Below are 14821 nucleotides of genomic sequence, written 5' to 3' on the forward strand. Positions count from 1 at the left end.
AGATATGGCTCAGTGAAGAGATCTTCGCAATCTGGGCCAAGCAACCTATACGTGCATTCCAACAGTCTCTTTGCTCGCCCTCAGCCTCATATTCTCAAGCCCGACTTCCTAAACGCTGTCACGTAGGTCGTACGGCGCAGTAGGGGCTTAGTTACGACGGCAAACTGCAAAGATTTACAGGCGATCAGAAACGGAACCGATTAGAAGCAATTGCCGGCACAGACTGAAAGTGGACAGAGACATGCTTGGCTAATAATTCGGGAACAGTTCTAGATTACACCACGCAAAAAAGGAGACGTCGGAACCCCCAAGGCCTGATCGGAGAACAGAGAGCCACAGGCTTCATCTTTTTAGTCGTTAGAACCGAGAGGCTCCCGTTTGATCGGACCCATTATCTTCCCCTTTTCATTGCTTACAGCTCACCACAGTTGACGATCTTGGGACGAGTGTTGGAACGGACAGCACCGCTGCTGCTTCCGAGAGCCTCGATCTCCTTGACGACACTGTAGGAATCCTTGTCCGCAACTTCACCAAAGACGACGTGCTTGCCATCGAGCCAGGAAGTCACAGCCGTGGTGATGAAAAACTGAGAGCCGTTGCTACAAGGCGATCAGTACAACTTCACGTACCTCTATAGACATAAACAAATCGCAGGATACAACTTACGTGTTGGGACCAGCGTTGGCCATGGAGAGGATACCCTCCTTGTCGTGCTTGCGGATGAAGTTCTCATCGGCAAACTTCTCGCCGTAGATAGAGCGACCACCAGTGCCCTGAGCGCAAAGAGTTGTACATATTAGTTCTCAAGTCCTATTCAGGGTCCAAAAAGCAATATGGGGTAACGGGTCCGGTGAGAGCGGTGTCGTTTATGACGAAAACTCACATTGCCACGAGTGAAGTCACCACCCTGGAGCATGAAGTTGGGGATGATGCGGTGGAAGGTAGAGTCCCGGAAGCCTTCGCCAGCAGGTCTCTTGCAGAGCTCACGGAAGTTCTTGGTGGTCTTCGGGACCTCCTTATCGAAGAGGTTGAACACAATACGGCCAACCTTGGCTGTCAAGACACGAAGCAGAATACCGTCAGTAAAACGATTCGAAAGCATTGATTGAAGTCAGATTCAATACGGCCCGCTTTGAGCACGCTTCCGCGCCGATGCTGAAAAGCGGGAGGATGGAGGGGTAATGCAATTGTACCCCGGGCCCGGAAACCAAGTACAATAACGACAGGGAGGGCGTGGGATAACTTACGGGCAGAGGTGCCCACAGGGGCGTACTCGACGTCGAAGAAAACCTGAGACATGGCGGAGGGGGTTTGATGGAATCTGCGAAGAGACAGGAAGGAGGACTGATTGCAATTGACAACGGAGGAGAGGAGGGGACGAGAAGTGAAGGACGAGCAAGGTGGGGTTATTGTTGACCTCAGGCTACGGGAGAACATTGTTGCTAGTCGGTGCTGGAACTAAAAGGAGGGGCAGAAGCGGGTCAATACGGCGGCCGAACGGGGGGCAGTCACGGGACTAAAAGATGCAATGAAAAAACATTGCGTCAGCCGAAAAGAGCCATTTGTGTAAGTTTAGGTAAGCCGTCGTGGAGGGCTGCTGGCCTCAGGCTCCCACGTGGTTGGCCGGTCGGTAGTTGGCTGCATATAGCAAGCTCACAGCGATAGGCACCGTGCTAGGGATGAGTCGTCCTTTGCAGGGGCATCAAGAGCACAGCAAACCCATCCAATAGAAGCAATTGGGAACACATGAGAAGGTCCAGTCTCCAGAGAAACAGAGAGACGCTACTCACCTTGAATTGATATGAAGCAGATGAACGCTGCGAACGGTGACGTGCTGTATGGAAGCAGTCGAACCAGACGTGAAGATGGAAGCAGGGGAGAAAAACTAGAGCAGAATCCCAAAATAGTATGGTGCCAAAAAATTATGATTATATAATGATACACTGGAGGCACAATGCTTCGAGAACTTGTTGGAACCTTAGGAACAAGGCGGAGGAGAAAAAGGAGTTGCTACGAAGTAAGGCGGATTCGATCTCCATCATAGATGGTCACGTGATTAACCATCGAACTAGTTGGCTTCGGGGATATAAACTGAAGGAAAGATAGGGATAAAAGTATGCTGGCGAACCAGCGTCTTGTCTCGAATTGACCTTTGCATGGGCAGACTGTTATATAGTACCGATAAAGTCAAAGTAAATTAAATGTACGATGGACCAGAAACAGGCAGTTCTTCCAAGCGATAAAAATGTCAATATGCGAATTGGTAGTAGTAACGAAAGGCATAATAAGCAAAATCAAAGGCAGAATTGCCCAGGCAAACTGCAAGCAAGAAGAGAAAGACACCGCCGTTTGCGACTCGAAGATCGTAAAGGTCAAAACGCTAATCGTCGCGAGGAATGAAAATGGAGCAGAAGCGGTGTGCAAGAATGATAGCAAAAAACCAAATCACATAAGAATACACCAAGTCGAAATTAAGATTAGATCCCAAGAAGAATGGTGAAGGAAGAAAGTCATGAAGCTCCAATAAAGAACACTTCGTTTCACATGGCCGCTCATTGTCATGCATAGTACCTGTAAAATCAATCGCAAATTTGGCAGTCTGGGGGCGCTCACTGCGCACCCAAAACAGGGTTTCGGGTAAAAGATACCAGTTCTGCCGCTTCAAAAGAATAGAAGACAGAGAATTGTAGAAAAAAGTCAAGGAAGATGAAGAAGGATCAAGCTTGCCGATAAACGGCTGAGGCACTGAGCAAATTCGTTACCGATTGCTATCGGAAGTCGTCTTCGGAATCATTATCATCCGTGAGGTCAAGTCGATGGACAAGTTCCTTCGTTTCTCTGGCGATTTCGAAAGCAATGGGTGGAAGTTTCTTGATAACCTCTCGGTGCTCTGCAATATTTACGGCATCCTCGCCCTCGGCTGTTGTTTCTAAGAGACGAGCCCGATGCAGGTTTAGCGTCTGAAGTATGGGACCAGAGCGTTCCCGAAGGACGAGAGCGTTGGATTTATCGATGAAATGTTCTGTGGAGGAGGAGACATTGGAAACAATAGACGAAATGGCCGAAACATGGGTGCTGATGGTCGTCAAAACGTCTTCCGCACGGACGCTGGCGACGAGCGCCTGAATGGATTGGACCAGCCCATCAGTCTGGTCCTCGATGTACAGCTACAGAGTCGATTAGTTTTCACCCGGGAAAGAGAGAATACAGTAGAGTCAGCTCACCTTCAATTCCTGGAGCTCGTGATCTTCCGATTTCAGCTGTGAGCCCGTCAAGAAACCATTCTGAAATCCCGCATCCAAGTGAGAATGTGTTCCATTTGGAGTACGATTAGAAGGATCGCTCATAGCACTATAGATCGAGTCGTTATTGCTCATTCTGCTCTGGCTCGGAGCAACGCTAAAATAGTCGGGAGACTTCATCTGCGAGAATTGATCTCGTTCTTCTTCGTTTTCGTTGAGCTCGTCTTCTGGCGTGGGGCGGATTTTCACGAGGCGAACGAGTTCAATAACTGCAGTAGACAAGTGCGATGCCGCAGCATCGAGGAGCGAGACAGGTGAAAGACCATTCGAACGGACAAAGTTCTTGGCCGCTGTGATCATGTTATTGGCTGTCGCAGACACTTTCCGCGTGGCTTTTGTACGCATAGCTGCTAATCCGTCGGCAGGGTTCTGCGTTGATTCAATGTCATTCAGGACATGACGGACTGCGAGAATGACTCCCTTAATCTGATGCATCACGAGCTGGTATTCGTCGGATCGTGCGACGCGAAGCAACTCGTCAATGGATATTTGGAACTTGGTCACATGTATATCCTTGACCAATCCATCGTCATGCATGAAACCATTATCTTGAGCTACCGTGCTGAGGCCGGGACGAGTCTCTGAAATGCCGGATGATGCTCTAAGATGCCGTAGCTGAGTCTTAGCTTTGGCGTACCGGGTCTTCCATTGCTGTAATTCTTCTTCCAGCCGTTGAACCTCGCCTGACAATCGCTCTTCATGCTCCCAGCGGGACTGGGTTTGCTCCGACAAAGCCTTCATCTCCATTAAAAAGGTTGTGGCTTCTCGTCTGACTTCCTCTGTCACCTGTTGTTGCTGGTGTAACTCAGCCTGCAGGTCCCGATGCTTGATCTCCAGCTCAGAAAAACGAGCTTGTAAACCGGCGTCCCCGGCACTCTGCCGAGATGCCTCGTTGAGTTGATTTCTCAGATCTCTCTCCGTGGCATCATGCTCGGTTCGCACCTTTTCGAGTTCGAGCTGAAGAGAGGTGTTCAATTCTTCCGCCTGGGATATTTTGCTTTCGAGTTCCATCTTGAGGGCATCCCACTCTTGCTTTGCTGCGCCAGTCACCTGCTCTACGTGTTACTAAAACACTAGTGTGAAATCCAACATGTCAGTTAGGGCGTCGCATACCTGAGATCTTTGATGCTCTTCTTGAAATTTCGCCAGCTCCTCATCTTTTGACCTGATCAACTCCTCAAATTTGTCCACCTTGTCCTGCTCCTCTTGGTACCTGGACAGTTCTTCGTCTTTTTGTTTGAGCAATTCCTCCAACTTGCTGACTTTCTCCTGCAGCGCCGACGCCTGCGACTGCGTCCCCGCCAGAAGCTTCCGTTCGCCCTCACCTAGGGTTGTCGTCGTCCCTCTCCTGCTTTGCAAGACCCCGTCCAGAGCGAAAGCATCACTCCTTGCGTCGTAATCATCTTCCGTACCGGCCGCATCGTCATCGTCCTCCACCATGATACTCTTGTTTGGGACAATCGTGTTGCTTTGGAATGACTTGGCTTGCGGCCCGACGTCACCGTTCACCGACGGCGGCCCACCCAAGGACCCTTGGCGAGGAGGGAACCCACCCATTGGACTGCCTGGAGGCCCACCGGAGGGATAGCCTCTTCCCATCCGGTTTGGGGGACCTCGAGACTGAGAGCGGCGACTGCCGGGGGGCGGAGGATAACCGTTAGGGCCGTAACCATTTGGAGGGTAACCATTTGACGGACGTCCACGCAAGCTGGGGGCGGGGCTAGCTCGGCGCGATTCCCGTGCCGGAAACTGAGGGAAGCGCCGTTCTAGTTCGCAGAAGACGTCCGTAGCCAGGTCTCTAAACCGCTGGTGTTGAAGGGACGCGAGCTTCTGGCGTGCTTGATTGCGCTTCTCATGGAAATCTTCCCGAGGAGGTAAAAACGGCGGCACATCGGGCCGCGGAGGACCAGGCCGCCCGGGAGAAGGCATGGCCTGCTGCCGGCGGAGGAGTTCATCGTAAACATCTGTACTGAGCTCTTGAAACTGAGTTGCCGAAAGCCTGAGCAGCTTGTCTCGGGCTTTGTTCGATTTACTGTTCGCTCTTTCATCTCGATAAGATGCATTAAGGAATCGTCTCAGGGCAAGGTAGTGTTGACCAAGAACTTCCTCCATCTGCTTTTGTCGCTTGCTGCGATCCTCCGCCAAAGTTCCACTGCTAGATCGGGCCGCCACTGAGCTCGGGGGCGACGGGTTGCCTGCGTCGCTCACGCCATTTGTAGACCCGTTCGGCGCACCCGCATTATTCGGACCCAGCCCGCTGGGTGTGCCTGATGTTGGAGGAGTTGCGAGGTTATTGCGAGTCGAGAAAGTGGGCGAGAATGGTGGTTCGGATTTCTGGTACTGATTGATCCCTGACCAATCACTCCCATCTACGGAGACAGGCGACATGGTGCCTGGGTTGGGATTCATAGGGGACCGAGTAGGAGAAGGTCACGTCGCTCTGTAGCCGCCGCTGCTTAGCTCAAAGAACTCAATCGGTTGGAGCTTCACACTCGAGACGAAGAGCAGACTGTGATCATGAAATCGGGGGTTCTACTGAGGATTGCAACGAGGAAGGCCATCGACAAGGGGTTACTCGATTAACTCGGAAGGGGTAGACGTCAGAGAATGCGAGATCGCGGTGATCAGTAGGGGATACCTGCGGCTGATCGGAATGTAAATGGCAGGAAGGAATGTGATGAAAAAAAGGAGCGAACAAAGCGCCAATGAGCAAAGGGAATGAGGTTCAGAAACTCTTCCACAGAGAAAAAAGGACCGTCTTTCCAGCACCGCGATGACGAAAAGAGAAAGAGACGGAGAAGAAGAAAAAGAAGAGAAAAGAAAATTGATGATAAGTTGAGAGCCGTGACAGGGAGGGAAGTGGGAGCAATAGCCACAGAAGAAAATCAAGCGTTTCCCGACTCCCGAAGACTAAAGGTAGTTGGGTGGAAGAAGTGGAGGGCCGATGGAGACTGGGGGGAGACTCTGTACGGAGTAGAGTCAGTACGATTACGAACAGAAGGAGAATCGGAAAGTCCATAAGGTACCTTACCTTACCTTACCTACATTAGGTACAGAAAATAGCCAGAGACCATGGAATTACGATTACAACCCGTGGAAAAGGGGACATTAGGTACCAAGCATTTTGTTCCAGGTCAACAGTCAGTGGAACTTCAGGTACCATGCCTATTTTTGTTCTGGACATGGATAAATTAGAATTCTCAGTCTTTTCTTATATTGATTTAACCTGCACCGAAGCATTCAGAAACTCAACATGCAGCATTCCAGAATCATTTCTACCTTCCATAGGTACATACTGAAATATTACGCCAGAATTACTCCGTACGACAGATTGAGTCCCCACCGCCCAGGAACCGATCAAAGGCTATCCGTCTAGTCCGTACGTGAGGCGGTGCTAATCACTACGAACCGCAAAGTGCTAAACCACCTGCTTCCTACCTAACCCAAGAATAGGGGGTTCAATCACTCAGAAGAAGCAGCGATGTCGAGATTAATGGATCAGCATTTTCTTAGTCTCAACACCATGCTCTGACGCGGCATGCCAGCTATTGACATACCCATAGAAGCAGAGTAATCTGGTCGTTAAGCAGCGGATTCCATCTCAGCCACAACGAGGTGCCGCCAAATTTTCAACAATAGGTGAAAGTTACAGACGGACATGGGGTCACCTTATCTAGGTACCTACCTTAGGTACCCAGGTATCCCATTGCTCAGCCGTTCGATTGCCGCGGAACTGGGTTCAGTTTAACCTGCACATGCTCAAGGTTGAGTAGCAATGGGTTCTTCACTGATTCCTCTGGCCGATATAATGACCATTCTACCCGGATGAAGCAAAAGCGGGTACGTAGATAGGTTTATGGGGACTTGGGAAGTGAAATATGGGCCTTGAGCTTTGGCAATCTTTGAGTCCAGACCGGTCGCTGAGCGATCGCTCCGTTACGCGGTCTTGGTACCTAAGTAATGATACCTTACCTCAGCTGTATGGTAACTACCTAGGTAGGTAGCTGCAATGAATGATTGCCCCCAAACTTGCCCATATGCATCAAAAAGTGACAGATTAAGCATGCTTATATTCTGGACACACATCATCCTATGCAAAATCACACTTAAATCGTTCATTCATTCCAATTACTACAATGATCAGTCCTCAGTGGTTCTATACAGTTCTATCATGTCCAAGTTCAACCATCCCGGATATAGCATACTTCCATACTTCATGGTTCGCCGTGAACAGAAATCATGGATAGCAATCCTTCAAGAAATATCATGGTATCATAGGAAATGTACGTCATGACCGAAAGTATCCCAATGGCCAAGAGCCAAGGAAGGATCTTGGCCATACGCCAGCTGCCTGGATTAAAGGCCATGTGCCTTCCGGACGGCTAGCGAAGAATCTGAGCCATGATGAGCTCGCCATTTAGCTGGAGTTGCCGAAGGCTCGGCTACATTTCTCTCTTGGGGCAGAGTGGAAATGTGCGCGAACTCTCGAATAGTCATCGTTAGTTACTCCGACTTCATTTCGAGGAGGACATCGTCAATCCCCGGGCAGCACTCACGGCTGCCGAGACAGGGGTGGATGACCGCGTCGGGGCAGCACTGCGGTTGTGCGCCATGTGCGCTTTGACAAGGTGGCCGGCGGCAAGAGCGGAGCACAGGCTCAGCTCTCCCGCAAGAACAGCGGCAGCGACAATTCGAGCAAGTTGCCGAGCATTGTCACCTGGGTTGGTGGGGTGGGAACCACGGACACCGAGCAAATCAAGCATGGCAGACTGCGCTTCAAGAATAGTGCCACCACCGATTGTGCCAACTTCGATCGAAGGCATAGACACAGCGATCTGGAGGTTGCCATTGAGGCTGGAAAGTTGACTAGTTAGCACTCGAGCGACGAAACAAATCGAAAGGATATGACAACTTACTTTTTCATGGTCGTGATACAGCTGCTGCTCTCGACATTCTGCGCAGGATCCTGACCTGTCGCCAAGAAAACAGCAGTCACAATGTTCGATGCGTGAGCGTTGAACCCACCCACGCTTCCAGCCATAGCACTTCCAATCAAGTTCTTACTGGTATTGAGCTCGACCAGGGCATTGACATCGCTCTTGAGCACACTCCGGACGACATCACCGGGGATGATAGCCTCCGCCACCACGGACTTGCCACGACCGTCAATCCAGTTAATAGCAGCAGCCTTTTTGTCTGTACAGAAATTACCAGAAACGGAAATGGTAGCCATGTCGTCAAAGCCGCACTCAGTCGCCATAACGTGGAGTGCCTTTTCGACACCCTTGGAAATCATGTTCATTCCCATGGCGTCACCTGTCGTAGTCTTGAACCGGATGTAAAGATAAGTGCCAGCGAGAGCCGTCTTAAGATACTGGAGGCGGGCGAACCGACTAGTAGAGTTGAAAGCCGCAGTCAAAATGCTTCGGCCCTCTTCCGAATCAATCCAGACCTTAGCAGCCGCCGCGCGTGCCAGGGTAGGGAAACCGACACAAGGACCACGAGTCATGCCATCGCCAGTCAGAACAGTGACCGCGCCACCACCTGCGTTGATCGCCTTGGCGCCTCGACTTGTGCTGGCCACCAGCACACCTTCCGTAGTAGCCATGGGAATAAAGTAGCTTTGGCCATCAATGTTCAAAGGACCAGCCACTCCCAAAGGCAAAGGTAGATATCCAATAACATTCTCACAGCAGGCACCGTGCACGAGCGTATAGTTGTAATCCATGTATGGAAGCTTCGAGGATTCCAAAGAGCTCGTGATGGCGGAAGTGGCAGGAGTTCGAGCAATAACGGCACGACGGATCTTGACGGCTCTGGTGAACGCGTCCACACGGTTCATGAGGTCCTCGTTTTCCATGGTCTTTTCCAGCGCATAGCCGGGAATCTTGCCTCGCAGCGAAAGCTCAATCAACTCTTCGTCACTCAGGTAAGCAGCTCGCTTCTCCTTCAAAAACGCCTCGCATTCTTCTGAACTCCTCTTGGGTGTGTCGGGGTTCAGATCGATCTTAGGGTATTCCTTCTTTGCTTCCACCACAGCCACCTTGGGGGCGGCAGGGGCGGCTTCAGGTTCCTTAATGCTCCAGCGAGCGGCATTGAACAAGTAGCCGTTCAAGATAATGCTCAGGGTCAAAGCAGCGATGATCCACTTGCTGATGATGGGATCTTCGACACTCTTGAGAAGGCTCTCAATGACACGCCCGCCGACAGCATCGAGGAACTGATCGGTGTACTCGATATCGAATGTGCGGCTTTCGCCCGAGGCGGCGTAGTGTACAGAAGGGTATTCAAGTTTGTACTTGATTGGAGGGATGACTGTCACGACCGTCTCCATCATCTGACTCTTTGCAGAGACATAAATCGAGTCAAGCCCATTTTCGGCGACCTTGAAAGGGTCAATGGGCACAGGCGCAAACACATTAGAGACACGGGACAGCAGGGGTAGGCCAGCAACCTGGCTTGAGTTCCGGAATGGGATAGTGGATAGATTCACCACATTGACCAAGACAAAACCCCCTACCATCAAAATCTTGAATCTGCGAACACTGCTGGATCTGAGCTTCCTCCCAAAAATGCTAGTCTTGTTGCTGCTCTCAGATCCGGCCAGAGGCCAGTCACTACTGGAAGCGACATTCTCGGCCACCCGGTAGGTGATACCATCTTCTTCCAGAGCTTTGCGAAGAGTAATATGGCGCTTGATCCGATTGATTTCGAGTTTGATGCAGAGGATGGTGGTGTAGAAAGTGAAGAGCAGAACGCAATCGAAAAACAAGATCCACGCCGCAAGGAAACAGAACTGTCGCAACCCACCCTGGACTCCGGAAGCAGCCCCAGCAATAAGAATAGCAATCTCGATGCAGTAATCGCGGATAATCTCAAAACCTTGTTCCTTGATCGCAGTCTGGATCGAGTCCTGAATGGACTTCGTGGTGCTCGATGAAGTTTGACCAGCTCTGGCTCCCTGGCGCCTGTTGTCCGCCGCCGCAGTGAGAACAGCCCTGGTGAGAATGATCGGCTTCTCGAAACCGATAGTGACAACAAGGAATGGAAGGCCCTCGGACAGCAAAAGTACATTGATGGCGACGCCAAGCTTCGTTGTGACCAGAAGACCAAACAAAAACGCGAAAACGCCCGAGAAGAGGACAGTGGCGGCCAACCAGAAGTTAGAGCCGAGACGCCGCATCGAGAAGAAGAGGGACACGAAGCTAAGGTGCATCGAGAGGTATCCCAAAGTCATGATGACAATATCAATAGTTTCGGCGTGCTTGGTACGTTAGCAAAGATAGCAGCACAACCTAGGTAAGGCAGATCATTTACCTTGATCAAATCCACAAATGAACCCCAAGCATCTGTCAACCAGAGCTTGATAGCACCACCTGAGCCATAAGCCGGGCCACGAGCAGCCCGCATGATCCATTTCTTCTGTTCCCCGTCGTCCTCATCGGAGGAGGGATCCGGGATCTCCTGCACCGCTTTCAGGAATTCTGGGACCCGATCAAACGGCAGGGTGAATGCGAGAGAAGAGTCATGGGAGAATGGAGAGAACAGGTTAGGGGTATATGGCACTGGATGAGCAGAGGCATTGGAAGGAATCGGCAATTCTGTTGCGGCAGGAGCGACGGAAGATGACTTTGACAGGGAATCAGAGAAGATAAAGGTTGTTAGAGCGAGATGGTTGACGCCCTGCGGCCAATATACAGTCAGCGAGGAGAAAATTCAACTTCAAGATAAGCTGATATAGACATACCGTGTAGTCCCGGCCCGCTAAACCGTCGTCGACCTGCCATTTCCAAGATGTACTCTCACCCAACCGAAGGTTCCGGCTGCCCTGAAGCAGAGTATCGACGTCCACCTGGCCGGCAATATTCCTGGGGTTCCTGACGCTGTCGAACAAACTCCCTTCAAGTAGACCGACGTAGGTCGTACTGGCGAGCAATGCAATAACCACAATGGTGTGTATAGGGTGCTGACAAGCTTGACTAGAGATGGACTGTAAAACGCCAGTGACCTGACGCTTTAACCATCCCGGTTCGGCATCGCTCTTAGCTTCTGCCGGACGAGGTTTCCTTGTAATCAGAGAGGTAGCCATTGTCTATCATAGACGAAATGGGGAGCAGGGAGAGGCGGTGTAGGCCGCGTGTCGAGGAAAAGTGCTGAAAATGAAGGTTCGCAGGGGTGAGACCCTATAGCTTAGTAGCGCCCCGAATCTTTCTCAAGTCGACGCTGAAAGATCTCAAGAAAGGTTCTCAAAGTCAGGAAATGACATGAGGTAAAGTATCGAAGAGGCTGCTGCTTGCTGAAAGGACTCTAAGAAAAAGTACAAACTTGACTGCGGTCAGGACAATTATCTCCGGCGACGCAATTCACCAATGATTAAAACATACCAGACAATAAGGGGCGCTGAAATAACCAGCCCACTGTTCAATATTGGACTAAATTTCGAGCCTGCAGAAAGAAATCAAGTCCAATCCCACCAACAGCTCCTTTCTTTTTCCTATCCCTAATTTGCCTTGATCGCGGACCCCCTGAAAGTTGAACGGAAGGGAGTCTGGCTCGCCGCTGGGGAAGATGGAAATAAGTAAATCCGGCTAATTTTGCCGCCTAAGCACAGCCACAAGCACCGTGGATCAGCGCAGCTGCTTGTACCAGGCTCCCGGGAAACAACGAGGTTGAACTCGACTGCACAGTATTATCAAGCAGCAAGGTAAGGAAGGAGTAACAATAATCATGGAAAAGAAAGAGCGGAAGGGAAAGAGGAAATAGGGTGGGGAGGACAAAGAAATAAAGACTAACTAACCAAAAAAAGGCCTAAAATCCCAGATAAAGCCCTCGGGCTTTAGTTGAAAAATTCCAGGGGTCCGGTCATTAAAATTCCAACTAGTCTGGTCCCCAGTCGATACGGCTAAGGGAGGCAATGTTCCTGATACTGCGGAGTACTTAGGGTACTCTCTGACTAGGAAATGTACATTAAGCCCGTTGACCTGCCATTGCAATCTCAAGAATGAATCGTATTTTGATTCTATCCCCCGAGTGGCTATCAGTTACCTAGTAGTTGATTCTGGTTCCTCCTTTTTCTCAGCAACACGCAGTCATATCAATGAGATAGACTATGGCGTATCAACTATCCAGCGTGTTCCTCCTGGGTCCATTGGAGTAAGGAGTTACGTGCTCTACCACTACTGTTGATGTGCTACAAGTAGATATCAATATTAACTGGTACCTGTTTGCGATTCTGCAGTTCGTGCAGTTCTGGTACATCATCCTCCGGGCTGTGCTCGAGAATCCACACTTGGTGAACAGGCGCAAGACAACAAAACACCAGTATTTCAGATTTTGCCACTGTGGCCATATCGACGAAAGATAGTTATAAGACTGCATAATGTATCTCCAGAAACCAGTCGTCTCACGTCAGATGGATGATGTTGATGTCGATGTTGATGTTGATGTCGATATTGACGTCGATGTCGTCAACGGAGCGTAAGTGGTACATTAGCTTAGCTTGTTCCCATTGGTGAAGCAAGTAAGCAAGTAAGCAAGTAAGCAAGTAAGCAAGTAAGCAAGTATTTAAGGCAAGTCGTATCACACGGTGTTACCATTTTAGGTAGCCCCCGGACTCTTCTCAATCTGAACTGGACTCAGCATGGATAGAATACAGCCTCGCTCCTCCTGGATGAAGGAGGGAAAGAATCAAAATGTGCGCCATGTTACACAACTCTGGCTACTTCACCGCTGGCATCCCTTGCATGTCTTTAAAGGAGCTGAGCAAGTACTCCGTCAACTGATGGCTGTTCTCTCTTCCTCTGTCCTTCTTCCTCGCCTTCTTTCTCTCCCTCGCTTCTATTAAACCTCTACCTTACGGGGGAAACCGTGAGTTGAGAATATGGTAGATATACAGTGTATCCATGACCCAAAGGTCTGCTAACAGTTTAAGCTTCTGTGACTTCATGTATATTCTGAAGACATATACCTTAATTATATAACATCATATCTAAGCACGAATATAGAGGAGCTGCTAGGTGGCAATAGTGTGGAAGTATGATGTGAGCTATGGATTGGGTTCTACAAATATATCGCTCAGCCATTCAGTGATAATCTTCCCTTATTATAAGGGAATAATAATGGTAAAGACTACTTAATAATTGACTGAACAGGAAATTCAGGAAATTCCCTTCTAAGTTTTAGCTCCTGTGCCTCATCCTTCGGGCTTCTTATTTCTCTGCCACCTAAAGCCGTTCAGCTTCTACCTAAGTCACTGCCTTATGCCTCTATTGCAGGGCTGCCTGAGATTTGAAGATACGATGTATCATGTATCTATGACTTTAAAATCTTTGTGGAAATAAGGGAACTTTTCAAATTTCTCTAGATAAATCTAGTTTAGTTCCCCGAAATACGGAGTTTACCAGCTTATTATGTAATTGAGTACAAGTCTCCAGCGCCAATCGATCAATCTGGCATACTGAAACGGGGAAAAGCTGTTTCATTCCAAAGTCTGTACCTGGCTTCGGTTCCTGTGGTTCTCTATGGGCACTGGTGGAGTAGTGGATAGTGGACAATAATGAAAAAGCCAGGACCACTGAGGAATCCTGATCCGTCGGAGATAACACAGTATCCACTCATTCCATCTAATCAATCAATGCGATAATCCTGCTGCACTGTTCATGCCTTTGCTACGGAGCCTACGGTACAAACTACTACTGCGAAGAGGTCCGGTAACGGTTGCTGTTTCCCAAATACTCTCACTATTGTCGGAGCAGATTCCAATATTCGGATGAAGCCAGTCAGACTTTGTTTTTGCACTTTTATTCACGCAAAATGGTGCTTCATGAGTACAGCCCAAAGGACTGACAGACTGTGTCAAAGGCAGTCCCAACTAAAATCTGGATAATAAGGGATAGCTGTATCTGTCTTGCATTCTGGCAAGAGGCGTCTTGCTTTGAACGTCTTAATAAACGCAAATAATAATATATTGGGTAATCAGCGAGACAATGGCAGATATCCAGTCCTAGACTGGCCCTGGCACAACCCAAAAACAAAGACCGGAGAGTCTTCGGGATCAAATGGGTCCAACGACTCCAAGTATAAGAGCTAATCGCTGTGATGTTTGCTTCTCAGAGCTATAGAAATCTTGGAGCGATTCGAATTAGGCACTGGAAATGAGAAGACTGAACCTCTGCATGGCGGCCATCTGTCTTCAGTCTTCGCGCAGGAGGGATACACTTCGAATTTTGGCAGTCGTATGGCTTTGCCTGTTCATATAGAGATTTCTTGCAAGCGTTGGCCTCCTCAGCTGGAAGATTGCTGAAATAGCCTCACTGCGCTTAACATTAAGGCGCGGAGTAAAGCTTAGGCGCTGTTCGTACGGTTGCTCTACTTCTAAACAGTCACAGAAACAATCCCGTCCGAAGCTTTATAGCCAAAACAGGCTTTGGGCCGAATAATTAGGCTTGAGCTTGCCTGTCAGCGGTACTGCCACCCTTTAATCTTGAAGACGGTTGGTAAGCGCCACGCTGGAGATTCAA

At 49.6% G+C, this 14821-nt stretch overlaps 3 protein-coding genes across 3 annotated transcripts; all 3 read right to left on the reverse strand.

Moving 5' to 3' along the window:
- Nucleotides 1-412: 412 nt before the first annotated feature.
- On the reverse strand, nucleotides 413-1299 carry cyp4 (peptidyl-prolyl cis-trans isomerase; the record flags this gene model as incomplete). The annotated part of the gene is made up of 4 exons (XM_043266443.1): nucleotides 413-599; nucleotides 667-773; nucleotides 884-1053; nucleotides 1248-1299. The coding sequence occupies 4 exons, from the start codon at nucleotides 1297-1299 to the stop codon at nucleotides 413-415; spliced, it is 516 nt and encodes a 171-aa protein (XP_043122378.1).
- Nucleotides 1300-2768: 1469 nt separating this feature from the next.
- Nucleotides 2769-5711, reverse strand: Aspvir_001318 (putative cell polarity protein; the record flags this gene model as incomplete). The annotated part of the gene is made up of 3 exons (XM_043266444.1): nucleotides 2769-3167; nucleotides 3225-4352; nucleotides 4416-5711. 3 exons carry the CDS (start codon nucleotides 5709-5711, stop codon nucleotides 2769-2771), a joined length of 2823 nt encoding a protein of 940 aa, XP_043122379.1.
- A 2105-nt stretch (nucleotides 5712-7816) lies between these two features.
- Nucleotides 7817-11391, reverse strand: hmg1 (HMG-CoA reductase; the record flags this gene model as incomplete). Its single annotated transcript, XM_043266445.1, has 4 exons — nucleotides 7817-8156; nucleotides 8219-10566; nucleotides 10620-10985; nucleotides 11050-11391. The coding sequence occupies 4 exons, from the start codon at nucleotides 11389-11391 to the stop codon at nucleotides 7817-7819; spliced, it is 3396 nt and encodes a 1131-aa protein (XP_043122380.1).
- Nucleotides 11392-14821: the final 3430 nt, after the last annotated feature.

The sequence above is a fragment of the Aspergillus viridinutans genome (genome assembly GCF_018404265.1).
Source record: "Aspergillus viridinutans IFM 47045 DNA, scaffold_1, whole genome shotgun sequence".
In the NCBI taxonomy this organism is placed as follows: Eukaryota; Fungi; Ascomycota; class Eurotiomycetes; order Eurotiales; family Aspergillaceae; genus Aspergillus; species Aspergillus viridinutans.